The sequence below is a fragment of the Crocodylus porosus genome, unplaced genomic scaffold, assembly GCF_001723895.1.
Source record: "Crocodylus porosus isolate Cpor-Errol unplaced genomic scaffold, CroPor_comp1, whole genome shotgun sequence".
Taxonomy (NCBI): Eukaryota; Metazoa; Chordata; order Crocodylia; family Crocodylidae; genus Crocodylus; species Crocodylus porosus.
In genome coordinates, this window is record NW_017728906.1 from 43,166,167 (window position 1) to 43,183,878 (window position 17,712).

The 17,712-nt window shown below is 40.8% G+C and overlaps 1 protein-coding gene across 10 annotated transcripts in view; it reads left to right on the forward strand.

The window, feature by feature from the left end:
- Positions 1-17,712, forward strand: part of PKNOX1 (PBX/knotted 1 homeobox 1) — a 46,168-nt gene that overhangs the window by 9,800 nt on the left and 18,656 nt on the right. For 7 of the 10 annotated variants that reach the window (XM_019529007.1, XM_019529008.1, XM_019529000.1 and 4 more), the window contains 3 exons: positions 2,477-2,578; positions 5,751-5,878; positions 7,028-7,199. In XM_019529007.1, the coding sequence (XP_019384552.1) occupies positions 2,528-2,578; positions 5,751-5,878; positions 7,028-7,199 (351 nt within the window). In that variant the 5' untranslated portion in view covers positions 2,477-2,527. Of the gene's footprint in view, positions 1-2,476; positions 2,579-3,117; positions 3,223-5,750; positions 5,879-7,027; positions 7,200-17,712 lie in introns of those variants that run through there. The other 3 variants (XM_019529005.1, XM_019529003.1, XM_019529006.1) reach the window with 2 other exon arrangements.

The window sequence follows — 17,712 nt, forward strand, 5'->3', positions numbered from 1 at the left end:
AGGTTTAGGCTAGATATCAGGAGGCGCTACTTCACGGTCAGGGCGGCTAGGATCTGGAACCAACTTCCAAGAGAAGTGGTGCTGGCTCCTACCCTGGTGGTCTTTAAGAGGAGGTTAGATGAAGACCTTGCTGGTGTCGTTTGACCCCAGTACTCTTTCCTGCCATGGCAGGGGGTCGTCCTAGATGATCTACTCAGGTCCCTTCCGAACCTAGAAACTATGAAACTAGCAGCCCTCCCAGGTGGCCCCTGGGGGTGCTGTCACCATGGAGTGAAGGAGCGGGACCCCTCACAGCTCAGGGGCTGCTTGGCCCACCAGCAGCTCACCCCAGCCACGGGAGAGGCAGCAGGCTTCTCTGGGAAAAAGAGGGAAAAAAAAGATTGTCCCCCTCACTGTTTCTTCCTTCAGCAGCCACCTGCTGAAGGCAGAAGTGGTGAGGGGCCTGATCCTTTTTTGGTGCAGAGCCTGCCCACCTGTTCTGTGACTGGAGGTGCAAACTGATTAATAGCTGTAACGCATCATTGCAAACTCATTTGAAACCCCTAGAATTCCTGCACATGTATAGTGTGATGCTATTAAGCCACACAAAGTGACATTTTCATCATGTGCACATGGTAATGGGGTTGTGTACAAGTGCCCATTATGTCAGGTGCTTTTTAAACCAAAACAGGGAGTATGCTTTTCCTGAAGAGGTATGACTTATGTGATATGAAAACCCTTCAGTGAAGTGGCATATGTATTAGATAGTTTGCAGAATGGCTTATTTCCTGATTTTGAAATATTCCATTTTGGACTGTTTTAACCTGTTTAAAAAAAATCAGATTTGTAAAACAAGAAATAACTGGTCACAGAAGGAAAAGGGTTGTGACAAGAGCCTCATCTGGTATAAATTGCCATAGGTCCAAGTCCTACAATACTGGTGTCAAGTGGAAAGGAGCATTGGGAGAAAAGGACTTTGAAGAAATACTTGGATAGGTGTAAGCTGTTTCAGGCGTAACCCATTCTTGATAGTTTGTGTATCATTTCTTTGGTAGGACTTCTGAGTGCTACTGTAGTATTTGACAATGGAAGAAACATGCATCTTGTACCTAATGATTGAGAACCTGCTGACAAAATAAACAGAGTCTTTACCAGAGGTGTTATTGCTAAGGTTTGCACCGTAGGCCAGCATTCGCCTTCTGCACACTGCTCCTCTACCCTAGAACTGCATCTCTGCTGTGTCCAAGCTGCCTGCTGCTGTCCCAGCCCTTCTTGCTCTGTGCCAGGGGATGCTCTATCATTCTTGCAACCCCTTCAGTGCAGTTGTTGCAGCTGATTCATGTTGCCTCTAACTGCCATCAAAGTGGGCAGCGTGAGAAGTGGCAACTATAGTAAGGGGTCATGAGAGATATAGCAGGAAGAGCTAAGGGGCAGCAGGTGACACAGCAGAGATGCAGTCCAGGGATGGTGGAATGCCCAAGGCAAGTTGTGTCTCTGCAAGCAGAAGGGACCTGGGGAACTTTCTCTGGGTTAGTGTCGGGGATAACGCTACTGGTCTTTAGTATCATGGATGAATTCTCGCTAGTAACGTGATACACACTTTGATTTGAGAGCTTAGGTTCCTTTTTTCAGAACTGATTTAGGGTCACATTAAAGTTACTTACACACATGCATGGCCTGTGTGTGCTTTTCAGAAGTGGTAAAATAAGTTAAGCACCTAACTCCCATTGACAACGTGAGGGAAGGAGATGCCTACTGCAGATTTTAAACGCCAGTGGGAATGCTGTTTTCAAAAGCAGCTAAGTACTTTTCAAAAAAAGTCTTAAGAGCTTAGGTTTCTAAATCATTTTTCAAAAAGGGACATAAATTGCTAGGTTACTTAGCTCACATTTTTAAAGATTTTGATGATATTTAACAATTTTCCACTCTGTGTGTTGCATAGTGACTCCAAAAGTGATTTGAGATGAAGGCTTTTAAATGCCTGAAGTCACCTTTTGAAGATGGTGACTTCACCTTTAAGCTCCTGATTTGGGTTTTTGTTAAACTTTATAGTTGGAATTTGTCATAGACATAGTATTATTTGGATTGCAGGAATGCTCCAAATACTTCATTTTTCAAACACAGAAACCTAAATCTCTGCTCCAATAACATACAAGCCAGTGCTTCTGTATTGGCAAGTAAATGCTAAAATGTATTTGTGTGAAAATGAGATGAGCTCTTTTGGTGTGCTGCTTCACACTTTACTTGCAGGTACTTGCAAATTTATTAACAAGGACTCATCCTATAGTAAAAATTCATGCTAAAATATACAATTATTACTAGTGCACCTTGTTGTGTTTCTTGACATGATGGTTGCCTGAGACTATGCCTGTAATAATTGTACTTCAATAAAATATTTGATTTTGTTATTCCACACACAACTTTGTAATGTTTTTTTCATTGTTTTGAATCCATTCTAAAGGTTTTTTTGTAATGGACCTTTCTTACTTTTTTCTAGAATGTTTGATCTCACTTATGATGATTTGACATTATAATCCCTACATTAACCATGATGGCAACACAGACATTAAGTATAGACAACTATCAAGATGGACAACAAGTGAGCACATTTTTCCTCCTCTACATTCTTAATGCTATTAGCAAGTGAAAAATTATCTTTTTTTTTTCTTTTTTTAAATCTGCATCTGATGAAATGTGTGGCTTCTAGTTTGTCAGATGTGATGGTGCATCTTTGAAGAGTGATGCATCTAACAATTTTAATGCGATTTTAGGAATTCATTGCAATTTAGTGTTAATTTGCGGCAAGCCATGTCATAGATCTGCAGTTTGAAGATCCATTTTCTACTCTGCATGCTAGCCTATATAGTGGGTAGAATGACCACTAACCCATCCCTGAAATATCGGCTATCCCCTCGGTGAGAGGTGGGCCCCATCGGCCAGTCAGTGGTGAGGGGTGGGCTGTCACCTCCTTGACCAATCAGCAGTAAGGAGCAGGGCCACCACCTCCCTCCTTCCTTTCCTTCCTCCTTTGCTGGCTTGGAACTCCTCTCCTGGCTGTGCAACACCTTACCTCCAGGCACAGCCAATAGAATCATGAGGACAAATGATTGACATTTATTTCTACCAATGAGCTGAAAAACAGGACTTTTGCTGTCTGCTCCTCATTCAGAAATGGGCAGAGGACAAAGGGTTTAAAAATGGCAGTCCAGGATAAAACAGGACCAGTGGCCACCCTAATAGTAGGTATGAGTGCTTTTTGTTAGCAGAGGCAACAGTGTGAACTGTCAGAAGTGCAGCTGAGAGTCATTATTCCCCTTTTAGAGGTCTGTCTGCCTGAACATGATCTACTCTGTCTTCAAAAATAGTTCTCTAGATTGGCCTGTGTTTTGCTTTTTTAACCATTCTTATTCTTTTTACACACAAATGTACACACACACTCTACCCCTTCCCACCCCCCAGTCATTTCATAAAAGTTATGGAGCAGTGCCTTGAGTACAGAAAGATTGAGAATCACTGATTTGTACGCTATGAATGTGTATTGTGGATAATAAAAAGGAACATCTTGTGTCACTACAACTCACTGTAACCCACACACCAACCTGCAAGAGATTTTAGAATTCTTTTTTTTCCTTTGTTTCCTTTTTCTCTATTGATATTTTCTCTTTCCCTTTTTCTGATTCCTTGTTTCTTCCCCTTGTATGCCCTCTGGAAGCTTACTATACACTAGTAGGAGTATGTGATACCCTAGCTTGAGAAATGCTGGCTTAGAATAACATATGCCGTGGAGGTGGGAGGTGCAGGAACTAGTGAGGAGAGAGTAGTTCTTTTTTGCTCTACTCAGCAGAAGTATTCTGAGAGATGGTAATCAGCTGGGTTTGATGCATCTTCTTCCTCTAGTCAGTAAAAAAAAAAAAAAAAAAAAAAAAAGTCCTAGAAATAGTAGCTTGCAGTTTTAAGTAACCTGTTTTCTTCTTCCAGTAAGAACACTAGAGCCATGACTCATAGCTCTCATCTCCAGATACTAGACTTAGCCTTAACTTTCATGTTCGTGTGAATCAGCTTTTTGCATTGCCTCTCCTTCCCATCATTAGCCAACAAATTAGTTAATCAGTTACGTCTTTGTGCAGCCATGCTGGCTTTCAAATCAGCTAAGCCCTCTGAGGGAATATCTTACAGGTCAGGAAGCTCTTCTATTTTCTTATTTTTCTGTATAGCTAGAAGAGAGCTTGGCCATGGTAAGCAATGTTGAATGAACCCTCCAGCCCTCACAGTTCTTCTGCTAGGATAGTTTCTCAAACGCCTTTTGTTTATTCTGTGTGGAACTATGTGCAACACTGTCAGAATTGGATACTCTAAGAGTGACTTCTTCAGGAGATTGCTCCTGAGAAAAAAAAGCGTAATTTATTATGCATATTTGTTCCTTTGTTCTTTTTATCCACCTTTTGAGAGCTTGAACGTAGCCGGGTAGCAGTACTTAATGCCATCAGTCAAAACGAGTTATGGTTCAAGAGGAAGAAGAATCTTCTTATATTGATCCAGTGTCTTTTTGGATCATCTGACCAATGCTTAGGCAGGAAGAAAGGGAAATATCTTTTTGAAGGAAAGATCTCCTTAAACTGACCCTTGGTCTAAAAGACATCCTGTTTGTAGATGGAAAAACCCAGAAAAAGGTCTCAAAGATATTCCAGTCAATTTGTACTGTGAAGGATGGATTGAGTTATCCTAACATGAGTCTGACATTAATGTGAGACTTTAATGAACAGATACTCAGTATCGTCTTGTAGTAACATAAATATCCACAGCTTACAAGAGGTTGCATATATCCTATTAATAATGTTTAAATCATGACCTTTTAGGTAATTCTTCTCAAAAGCCTTATCATTCTTCCATTTTGTGTTGGTTTTTTTTCTTTTCATTTTAATATTGCAACTTGCTATTCTGTGAATGGTACAGAAACCTCCTCAGCATTGTAATCTCTATTTTATTAAAACAGTGTCTTCATGAAGGGTGATTTAAATGTGTTCTATATGGTTATGATTAGTTAATTTAGTTCAACTTGTGAACGGTTGCCTTGTTTAAACATTTTTAGTAGTAGTTTGATGCTCTTGTCTCCTACAAATCTAGCAAATGTTACTTTTTAAGTGCAGATGCTGCTGGTAGTGGTTTTCTTTTCACTGGGGGGGTATTACTAACTTAATTTGTGATCTGCATATGTAAAGTTTAGAAGCAAGTGGGAAGGAGGCATTCCTAATTAGCAAAAGATTGCTAACACACATTGTACCTCACTTTTTTTTTTATATAACAAAGTGTAAATTTTAACAGATTGGGACTCTAATGATATTTTTTTCTTATCTACTTTAGCATTTTTGTGCAACACACAGTAAGATGGAGGGAAGTTTTACCAGGGTTTCCTCGTGAAGGCTTTTACACCAGGCCGCCTTATAAACTGATTTTTGGAGCAAACTGTCTAACATGTTCCAAAAATAGCTGCTTGAGAGACAAAATGCTTTAGCAGTTTACTAATATCACTCATTCCAATTTTAAAGTTGGGTGCTGAAACTTGAAGTGACCTTTACACTATCCACCAAAAAGTGTCAAGGATTAAAGGAGTTTTTTGTTACTGCTTATACTATTTGTATAATTGCCAAGTCATACCAACCTTCTGGCAATTTACTGGCCATTTGCATTGCTATTTACTTAGAAAACAGTATACTTACTAGTAAATCTGTGTGCTTGGTGACGTAAAGTAACTTATCCTCCTTTTTCTACAGATGCAAGTAGTAACAGAGTTAAAAACTGAACAAGATCCAAACTGTTCTGAAACTGATGCAGAGGGAGTGAGTCCTGCCCCTGTAGAATCTCAGACGCCAATGGATGCAGACAAACAGGCCATTTACAGGTAGTAGTATGGACTTTGGTTATGCCTTTGAATGGTAAAGAGTATAGGAGTCAGGGATTTTTTGTCTTCTAACTAATGGGCAGGCTAATGCTGTGCAAGCTTTCAAATGCCAATTTCTACAGTTTGCAAGGAACTGCTGAATAAGTTCAATTAAACTGGTTACACTACCAGAGTGTTTAGACAAAGTTTTCCTACCTACAGATTCCTTGCAGCATTCTGAAGTACATATCTGTTATTCAACGAGAACAAACATCAAGTTTTTAGTTAGTAAATTATTTTTCTTTAGGCTATTGAGTGGTAGCAATTAATACTGTCGTTTTTTATTTTTATGTTTGAATAGTACCCGGAACCTTATTGTTTGTTGTAATCAACCAAATCTGTACTACTTTAAAAAAAAATTGGCTTCAGTAAAGAAACTTCATTTGCCAAATATTTTCATGTGTTTTAAGTGAGAGAACTGGTACTGATCGCAACTAAGCATATAGAGGCCTTTTTACACCATTCTCCAGGATGTCATTTTTAGTGTAGCATTTCATTTGAGGATCTTGAAGTATTTTACTAAGGTATTTATTACAGATGAGTTTGCAAATGGGGGAAAGTGAGGCATAAGGAGGCTAAGTGACTTGGCTAAGGTTACGAAGTAAATTGGTTGTACTCCTTAGTCCTCATCTGAGCCAATCTTGTTAATTTCGTAGAGGGCCTCTGAGAGTATAGTCTTACTTTAAATCTGAATTCATCCAGTTTGTAAGTACTAATCCATTATAACCCCACTGAATTGTTATATCTCTAAGTACTAATTTACAATTAATAAAATGACATTTCATAGTTTCGTAACTGATTTGTAATAATAATGACTTTTGCACATTATCTATTTAAATAGACCTAAAATTGCATAAATCATAGCTATATTAACCTTAAACAGTAAATCCCAGTGAGTAAAACTGTATTGCATTATTTATGTAGTCGGTCATCTCATATGTAATTTTTTTCTAAAAAGATAATGTTACATTTCTAGATGAGTGATAAGCTTTTACTTTTTATTTTTACTTTTACTTTTTATTTTCTGTTTTATAATGAGAACTTTGAAGTGAAAAAATGTTCTTACCTGTATGTGTGTGTTTTGTTTTTTTCGTTTAACTTTTGTTCTAGGCACCCATTGTTTCCCTTGTTAGCACTATTGTTTGAAAAATGTGAACAGTCTACACAGGGCTCAGAAGGCACAACTTCTGCCAGTTTTGATGTAGATATTGAAAATTTTGTAAGAAAGCAAGAGAAGGAAGGAAAACCGTTTTTCTGTGAAGATCCAGAAACTGATAACTTAGTAAGTGAAAAGCCATTTTTTTGAAGTAAATAATATTTCTGCCTCTTATTTCTAATTGCCGATAATTTCTCATTATCTCAGTTGGTGGTTAAAGTAGATCTTCCTTTTTTCTTTTGTCCCATAAAGGCAAACAGGATTTAGACTGTGCAATAATGGGTACTTGCAAAAAGGATTTCAGCAATTCAGTTGCTCAGAAGGAGCCTGCCAGAACAGCATTCCATTTTAAATAGAAAGTGTTTACTGCCTATGCAAAAAAGTCCAAAAATACTCTGGACATGCATCCCATATAAAATGTTTAATGATCTTATTTGTATAGAAAGTGTATTACCTTTATTTCTCTCTCTCTCTAAGGTATTTAAGGCATGTATGCATGTGCACATGCACACATCCCCCTTAATCAGTGAGTCAAGCTTTCTGTATATATTGGCTTTGGAGGGCTGGACGTTTCTCATAAATTCAATTTCACAAGGGCTATTTTACTCATCATTGCTGCTTCTTAATAGGGCTATGACTTCAATGGTTCATAAAGACAAGCGGACCAAAAGAATGTTGATTGTTGGAACAGTTATCCCTTCGATGTCTATCTAAGGGACTTAGGATCTAGGCCATCTACATAGAGTCTAGGCTCAGTTTTACAAAGCATTATTCTTTGAAGTCAACTTCAAATAACGATTGAGGTTTGACTTACAAAATCTATTGGAATGCTTTTGAGTCAAGATAAGTGTTCCTTTATAATCTGTTTTACGCTCTGTTACAGTGTATTTGTGTTCTGCCTACATTGCTGAAAGTTTTGGATATTTATGTAGACTCCAGAAGTAGGACTTCATAATGTATTTTGGCAAAAAGAAAGTCCTGCAGTTACACATACTTTTAGAAAGTGTATTTCATAAATTAAAAGACAAAGAAAGATTTGTTTTGGGCCAATATCAATGGCCTATTATTAACGAGACATATTGACCAATACCAATTTGTTTGCCGATATGCAGCCCAGCAGTTTGGAGAACAGCATCCGGTTGGTAAGTTGGGGGGTAGAGGGGGTACAAATTGAGGCCCCTGTGTTGAGGGAATGGGGAGTGAGTGGGGCTGGGACTGGGGGAGGTGCTGCCGAGCTGGGGTGGAATGTAGGATGGAGCCATGAGCGGCTCATCCGGGGGGCACAGGGAGGGAGGGGGGAAGTGGCTACTGACATTGTGCACACCCCCAGGAGAGGTATAGGGGGGTGTGCCCCCCGATCTGCACACAGAGTGAGGTTGGGCTGTCATATGTGGGCTGGGGCCAGGGGCAGTGCTGGGCTCTTCCTGGTAGAGGGGGGTTGGGCAGGGGCTGGCCAACCTCCCTGGCCTCAGCCCGCAGAGGGCAGCCTGTCCTCGCACTGTGCACAGATGCAAGGGGCGCACACCCCTCCAAGCCTCCCCCAGGGGTGCACGCAGCCCCAGGATGAGCTACTTGCGGCTCTGTCCCATGCCTCGGCTGTGCAGCGCCTGCCCCAGACCCACTCCCTCCCTCATTGTAGGGGCCTCAATCTGCACCCCTCCATGCCCATTTTCCCCCTCCTCCCTGCCCCTTCCCCAGCCCCAAAAAGCTTACCAGCTGGGTGGGCTGCGGTCCTGGCCGCATGCATGCTGTGACTGCAGGCATGCATGCAGCATTTATTGGCAAAATTATCAGTCAAAAAAAACTGCTTGCCAATAATGTCAATTTTCCATTGATTGGTGTCAATACAATATGGACCAACATATTGCTGTACCTCTAAAGGTTAATGCTATATGGCAATATGCTGAATTGAAAGAAATAGGCATTAGGGTGACCCAGGTTGGTGTTAACGTATCTTACATAGCATGCATGTGACACTGATGTCATAGTTGAATTGCATAGGGTTGCATGGACTTTTGCAATATATTGCAACTTTAGGGTGGGCTTGTGAAATTCCTGAAAATAGACAAAACAATTAATAAGGGGTTTGGAGAAGGGATGGACAGCTGATGTGGTGCCACTGGGTAGGGGGCCTGGAGAACCTTTTAAGCCCCTTCCAACTTCTGTGTTCAGTAGTATAGCCTCCCCTTTAGTTAATCACCATATAATTTTTAGCGTATTTTTGTTTGTACTTAATGTTACGTACTAAGTAAACATCGTGACTGGACACTCAGATCACAAAAATGCACAAAAGTAGTAATATAAATTGTAGCCCTCCAGGTTTGGAGGCCTTGTAACACCCTTCATGAAGGGGCATGCAACTCCAGTGACTGGTTCTGCTTAATATAACAGGCTTTTGTCAGTCCTGTGCATATAGCATTATCAGGGTTTGACTGCATATCTTCCTTTTCAGCAAGAGAAAGTACCACTCTAATGGAGCTCTACTGCTTAAAGGACCTGTTTGGATCTAGCTTTGATATTCCTGGCTGGTACTGCATCAGTGCCATCCCAGCATATTTCCCTTGCAGCATTTCTTTGCGTTGCATGCACTCCATCCTTAGGTTTCTCTTGGCTCTCCAGCAACTTATTCACAGCTCAGAACACAACATTCCCTCTGTTAAAGCTAATTTAATAAATCCTTATATAGGTACAGTCGCTTTTAACGTGTCAGATTTAACCCTTTCCTCCTGAGGCTACTAATTTGCCTTTGTTCCAGGGCCCCGGTTTCCCTTCTACTTACCTTTCAGCCAGAGTACCTGGTCAGTGTCATTGAAATCCCTGGCCTTCTAAAACAGTGATTCTCAGCTGTAGTGCCATGGCTCACTGTGGTGCCTTGAGACCCTTTCAAACATGCCACAGGGTGCTACACAATCCTAGCACAGGTATGCAAACATAATTTACAAGATAAATGTAGAGATTTCAAACAGGGATCTTTACTGTTAAAGATATTCTGACCTGTCACGGTCTTAACTCTTTGCAATGAAAGAATTGTTGTGTTAGTTTTGTATAGTCAAAAAACAAGTAAAAACTAGGAGCTGGCATTTTCTAAGGCATGCCTTGGATTGATCAATGGGTACCTCAAGTCTCTCAAGGGTGCCTCAGCTTTAAATGCTTAAGATCCACTGCTCTAGAGAATCTGTCCTGTAGATCTTTCCCTGTCTCTGTCACTAGACTTATGAATCCTTTTTCTTGGTTCAGGGCTTCTGAAGCCTTTTTTTCATGGGCTATGTTAAGTCAGGTTTCCATAGCCCACCCAAAGCTAGATTCTGACCCCATGTCACAGAGCCTCCCTTTGTCCTTGGTCTTACTATTTCAGCAAATTCAGGGCAGTTGTGCTAACCTCCTTTCTGGGCCTGTGCTCAAATTCAGGCAGATTTCCCCAGCCTACTCGTAACCTTTCTTGGGATGAAAGCCAGAACCTGAAACATCTCTCCTGCCTCTCTGGTATTCTTTCCAAGCTGTCTTTCTGGTCTTTCCTCCCCAGAGTCACTTAACAGCTGGGTTTTATCATTTCTGGGGGGTAACTAACCCATTAACATTTGACCCCCATTTCCTAACTAGCATGCTGCTCTTCTGAATACCAGGCCCCTTAAATGGACCATTTCATGGTACAGGGGATTTGGTGGTCTCCTATTATTCTTCAAAGGGGAAAGACCACCCATTTTATTAATTTATGTTAATTTCAATTCATAAATGATACTAAATGGATATAAGTTGTAAACAGAGTCAGGCTAGAAAAATGTTTCTAATCTTGCTAGGTCCCTTTGTATTAAAACATGAAGCTGACTTCATGTGTGGGAGCAAGAAATGCAAGCTAATAATATATTTGAGGAAAAGTAATCAAAAAACAAGAATTCAGCAGGAAGGAGAAACCTGACAAGTTGAAAATGACAGAGGGTTTTGGAAGTGATAAAGCCGGTAATGGTGAGAAGCAAATTGGGCTCAAGTACAAATGTTTGCTCTATATATATATATATATATATATATATATAAAGCCATCACCTCATGGAGCAGGGGAAAATAGACATATTCAGCTTGGATAGATCTTGAGATGCAAAGAATAGTTCAGGATGGAGGATGACTCGGAGACTAAACTTGAATGCCAGGGACATGAGAATACAAAGTACTACTGAAGATATTTTCATTCTCAAGCAAGAAGTTTCCTTTGGTGACTTGTACTTGAAGGTGAATAAGCGGGAAGAGATGAGAGATGTGTTGAAAAAGATGAGGAAGCAGTTAAGGGAGACGTTAGGTGCTGGCCAGAACTAACCTTTAATTGCTTTAAAACAGGGGTGTCCAACCCTTTGAATGTAGGGCCGGATCATGAACTTTTTTCACCCAGTGGGCCAGCGAGCCATATTCAAAGACCTCACAGGAAGTGGTATCACATCAGGAAGTGATGTCACGTGACCCTTGACACCAGTGAAGTTGCAGGAAGTGACAATGAAATGGGTCTAACCAGTTCAAAACTCTCCTTCTATAGCATCCACCTCTGCCACTCTTCAGGACAGGATACTGAGCCAGATGGACGATGGGGCTGACCAAGCATAACACTTCATGCTCTTATGTTCAGAAGCTGTTATGTTCTTTGGCTGAGCTTCCAAACTACAGCTGAGATTTGCAAAAGGGGTAGATAGACATGTTACAAAGTCATCATAAAAGATTTGGAGCCCTCTAAATCCCATTCATTTTAATGGAAGTTGGCCTTTTGACTCAGGTTTGAAAATCTCAGCCCAAGGTGCCAACCACATAAGTCAAAATATATTTTGTATTTCTATGCAGTGCATCTATGTGGGGCTCTCCAAGCATTTTACAAACATGAAATGAACCTCAGGATGAGCCCAGCCGGAGCAGGAGGGGCTCAGCTGTACTTTCCCCCTACCTGCATTGGTCAGTCCCAAGCGGCACATGGTTCCCCTGCCGCCTCTGCTGGCTGGTGCCAACCCGGGCGGGTCTGTCCCATCTGGAGCAGTACGCAGCTGAAGCTGGCTTCCCTCATGCTACTGGTGACGGGAGGAGCCCAGCTGGGTTGGCACTGATTAGCAGAAGCGGCAGCGGAGCCATGTGCCGCTCAGGACTCACCGGTGCAGGCAGGGGAAAATGCAGCTCAGCCCCTGCTGCTCTGGCTGGGCTCGACCCATCCTGAGCAGCACACAGCTCCACCACCGCTTCTGCTGGCCGGTGCAGACCCGGCCGGGCTCCTCCCATCTCCAGTAGCGTGTGGGAAGCCAGCTTCAGCTGCAAGACACTTTTCCTGGCGGGTGCTAACCTGGCTGGGTCTGTCCCATCTGGAGCAGCATGCAGATGAAGCCGGGTTCCCACGTGCTGCTGGGGACGGGAAGAGCCTGGCCGGGTTCGCACCGGCCAGCAGAAGTGGCAGCGGAGCTGTGCGCTGCTCAGGACAGGATGAGCCCGGCCAGAGCAGCAGGGGCTCCCTGCACCTGCGCCAGTCAGTCCCAAGCGGCACATGGCTACTCCTCTTCCCACACGCATCACGTTGGCAATGTCAAGCTGATGCGGTCTGGCATGTGGGAACCATGTCCCTTCCTCAGCCCTTCAGCAGCCATTAGGAAGCTGCTGAGGGGTTGGGGGAGGGGCAAGGAGTGGGAATGAAAGTAAACAGTGTTAAGCAGCACCGTGGACTTCAGAAAATGGTTTGGCGGGCTGCATGTTGGACAAGCCTGTTTTAAAAGGAGACGGTGAGCTGCCACTGTAACTATTATGTTTGTCTGCTCCTGTAGAGAAGAAAGGAAGTTTAATCACTATATATTTAACTCTGACTGAAAAATAGGTAACGTTGCAACTGTTTTGCTGTTTGTTGTTACTATGTGAGCAGGGAGATGTAAGAGTTGCATCATAACCACTTACTGGAAATACTTGTGAGTAATACAGTTGTTGCATGTGTCTCTCACTTTAGCGAAATACAGTATTGCCCCCATTAAAGGTATTGCACAGTTAACTGGTTGAGACCGGATACATGTGAAAAGTAACAGTCACGCCATAAAAAGCTCCAACCAGCTATATAGACCTTGAAAATGTGTACAGACTTTATAGGTAGTCGTTATTGAGCTTTAATTTACACGTGTAGCAGGGTCTCTCCTGCAGCTTCAGGGTCTGCCCGGCAATCCTGTAGCAAGGGGACTCTCAGCTCCAGCAGCTGTGGACTCTGGGTCCTGGCAGCACCCCAGGGCTGCTGGGACCCAGAGTCCTGCAGCTGTGGAGGCTGAGTCCTCACAGCATACCCAACACCAAGACCCAGTTGGGTCCTGGCAGCCCCAGTATACTTGAAATGTCCCAGCCTTGAGGGTTTTACGTGTATCTGGAAGATTAACCAAGGGGACTCTCAGCCATAGATAGGTGCTTGCTTCTTGCCAATGCAGGCAGAGCCTGGGATTGGGCTTCCCCTGCACTGGCAATAGGGAGTGATGCGATCAAATGTGTGATCCCAGAATTGTCTCCTGCCTTGCACACGTGGGATGACAGAAGGCGTGATTGTGTGGATCATGTATTAGATCCCATTGCACTTTTATCTGTGTGTGTAGGGGAAGCCTAAATATAAGTACCATTGAAACCTATGAACTTGCATAAATTCTGTGTGTGTGTGTGTGTGTGTGTGTGTGGACTTAAACTGCAAAAAGGGAAATTGACATTTGTTTATTAGGTAGAACTTTTTCTAACTACGAGGATAGTTAATCACTGGAACAGGACTTTGAGAGGTTATGGAATTGCCATTATTGGAAGGTTTTTAATATAGGTTAGATAATTTTTTTGTCTGGGATGCTTTGGACACATATATTCCTATCTTAAGCAGGCTTGAACTAGATGTCCTCCTGAGGTCCCTTCCAGCCCTATCTTTTTTCTGTGATTATATTCCCAGTTTACAGATAAGGAACTGGAGCATATGCATATGACCTTGGTCAAGCCAGGAATAGAATTCAGAACTGCTGAGGCCCAATCTAAATCAATTATGGAATTTTCCTGTCTCTCTTGGGGAGAGTCAAAATATGGTTTAATTTTACATAAGAAATGGTCATTGATATAGATTGTAAAATGATTTGCTCAGCTAAAAAGTAGTTACACATCAGTGTAATAAAATTAAATTCTGCAGCTAAATCTGGTAGGAAAAATGTGTGGAAGAGAAAGTTGAGGCAAAGAAATATATTAACAAGAGGCCTTTTGACATGGGCAACTGGGGCACATGGTGTTTTGTTTCTTTTATGTGGAATGTTAATGACTTAATTAAGCCTTGTGAAGTGCTCAGGCCACTGTGGCAGGTGCCTTTTAAATTTAATAATAATAATTTCTTCATAATGGCTTTAATGAGAGAATCTCTCCTGTCATATGAAACATAACTGACCCATTTGACAAACTGCGGGATATTCTGACATCACCACAAAAACCATCACACTGATGCAGCCATTTCAGATTCCTCTTGAAAAGAATGAATCTCTGCAAACATTACACGCGTTGAAGATCTGGAGAGAGACATTTGAATGAGAGTCATTGTTAGGGGAGAAAAATAAAATTTTAGTGGTTTTAAATGGCCCTAAAATATTTCTTTGAGAAACACCAAATCCAAAACAATGGCAGCAGCTTACCACAAAGGTCCTGTTGCACTCAGTGCAGAAATTTGTGCGTCTGTTGCATGTTAAAGCGTAAGCGGAATTCCCTGTATATACCACTTGTAATAGATCCTGATTGTTTGGGACATGCTCCCTACTATATTAACTGGCAGAAATTCTTAACGGCCTGTAATTGTAGGCCAACTGTTTTCTTCCCTCATCCTTTCCAGACTATGAACCTACTGTGCTTCTGTTGTTTCTTTTTCATGGCTGATAACAGTGCAGCTCCTGCTCTTCCTGAACCAGCTGACATTTTAGATTGGCTTCTGTTAAAATTTCTTATATCTTTCTTATGGAATTTCTTGAATTCTGTCATCAAAATACATAAAAATGAACGTTATATTGTTTTGTATGAAGTAGGTCGGAGGACTCAAAAAAACAAAAACAAAAAAGCTTAAGGAGTAATGGAGTGAAGCCTACCTCGTTGTGGAACAGTGTGATAAAGGCTTGTGCTTAATTCATAAACAAAATGTCAGTCATGCAGAAATCCAATATAAAATGGCATTGTTATCCATATCCTAGTTAATGGTTAGTTGTTGATGGTCAAAAGAGAAAACTAGAGCTCTTGCAGAAAGGCCTTATTGTACAACAGTCCATGTTTAAAGAGATTGTCCAAGGCAACTAGCTAATGAAATACCAAAGAATGTAAACCTTTTACCCAAGGTAAAGTTCTTCAAAGACTGCTGAAAGTTAAAATATAGTTCCTTCCCTGCCCCCCCCCATTTGTGGAAATAATTCATTACTATTGTATTATCTATCAGGAAGACATTATGAGTGTTATTTTGAAGTGTATGACCTTCAACCAATCTGGGGGGCTCAATCACTGGCAGTTTAAGACCATTTTAGAAGATTCAGAAGCTGAATTTGGTGATGTCATATATTTCATAGCAGTTTGACTAAGTACAGGTGCCATCTAGAAATGCTTTTTTCTCTTGAGTAAAGGCATTTATGAATTTCTGCATAAAAAAGGACAAGATTTTCTTCTGCTGACTGATATTAAGTGTCTGCGTGAATAAGAATGATAAATGAATATTATTGGTCTTCTCAACAAATTGAAGTTGAAGCTTCAAGTCCATGGGAAGTTCACTTTGTTCAATCTAGTGTTAAGTCCTCTGAAAGAAAATTAAAACTACTGCAGAAGCAACTGTAGAAAGATAGTGTCACTCATTTTGCAGCCTGCAAAGTGCTCTTGAATAAAAAACTCATTTGCAGTGAGTATTTGGAAGTTCTTCATTCCAGAAAGTATTTCCAGTGTTTTAACATTTGTTGGAAGAATTCAGCAAGAGCTCCTTGGATTCTAAGTGTCTACTTTTGAAAATCCATCTGAAAGTACTCTGATGGACATCCAGTTAGAAATCAGCAGCTTCCAAAAGTGGACAAGACATCTTACCACAAACTTAGTCTGATTAAGCTTTTACAAGGGACTGTATCCAAAAATCTACCCTGCAACATGTAAATGTGGAAAGTACCTGACTTCTCTATTTGGAAGAATTAACATATGCAAGAAAACTTTTTCTGTACAGCGAATATAAGCAAGTCTAAGTTAAGATCCAGGTGGATAAATGATCAAGAGCCAAGACTGCAACACATGCAGCTGAAAAAAGTCAGCTGCATAAATCTTACTCACCAAAAAAAATAGGTATGAAGCTTTTTCATTTTTATCCATTATAATGTATTTGTAAATAAATTCTTTAACACTTTTATTTGAGTTAATGTTTCTAACAGTTGGCAAATACATTACTTATTAAAATTAAAGTGTCATTTGTTACTGTTTAATAAACGTATATCTTGTGTAATAGTAAAAGGAAAAAATAAAAATCAAGTTGCAATAAATAATGTTCTGTACTTTTCCATTTTTATCTAAACTGAAATGTAATACTTTAAGAAACTGTCAGTGTGTGGCCTGCCATCCAGGACTGCCGCTTTGGAATGAAACTTTGGGAAAGCTGTTTTAAGGAAAAGAGTTTACAGTGCCAAGGTTTGCATAAGGGAAGCCTGCAGCTGGCTTCAGTGGCAGGTCTTCCTACCTCATTCATTTTTTAAAAATATACATGAGACGTTAGCAGGAACTTTATTGGTCAGGTTAATTTTTTCCCATCCTCTTGCCCCCTTCTGCCTCCAGTTCCAAGTCAAATCATGCACTGAAGAGAAGTATCAACAGCGGCTGTTTTCAAAATAATCTAAAAAGACAGAATGAGCTAGACAACTGAAAAAATCCTCAGCAATTCTATGACGTTCAATCCACTAATTGTGTAGGAAATTCTGAAGAATCAGGAGTGATGATCTTCAAATCTCGCATGAGTCAGTAACAGCATCTTGCAGGTGCTTCACATGACACGCACTTTTAAACTGTCCTAGATGCTTCTACAGAAGTAAGCATTGTTGCCTGTGAAAAGTGCATACTGTCCCAGATTTTTTTATATGAAAAAGCTTGGCTATAATGAGTGTAGACTGTAAATTCAATAGACTGCAGATTCTTAAAGCACATGGATTAACCTCAGAAGTTTAAGCAAGCTATGTTAGATACCAATGTTGGATACTTCCTACTGTTTTGATGCTGTGATAGTAACTGCTGTGTTCTACCTATATTCTTTAGTTTCTTAATGCTATGGAAGTTTTCAACATGTGGAATTTATATGAAATCTATTTAGAAGGACATTTGTGGTGCATGCACGGTTGAGTTGGGCATCTAAATTAAGTTTCAGTACCATCTTGATGTTTGGGTTAAAGTGATTCATTTCTTCCAGGATTCAGCTATTTGAATTAAACACCAGAGGTCATATTTTTTTAAAAAGGCTTCTTCTTTACTTCAGCAATCTATGGATCAGTTCCATATGAATAAATGTAGTGTGATCTATTATAAAGCATATGAATAGGATAAAGACCTGGAAGAGGCCTTCTGGACTGTCAGGTCCAGTCCCCTACTATACAAGTAATCACAAGATAACCTTTTTCATAAACTCAGTTTCACTTTGAAA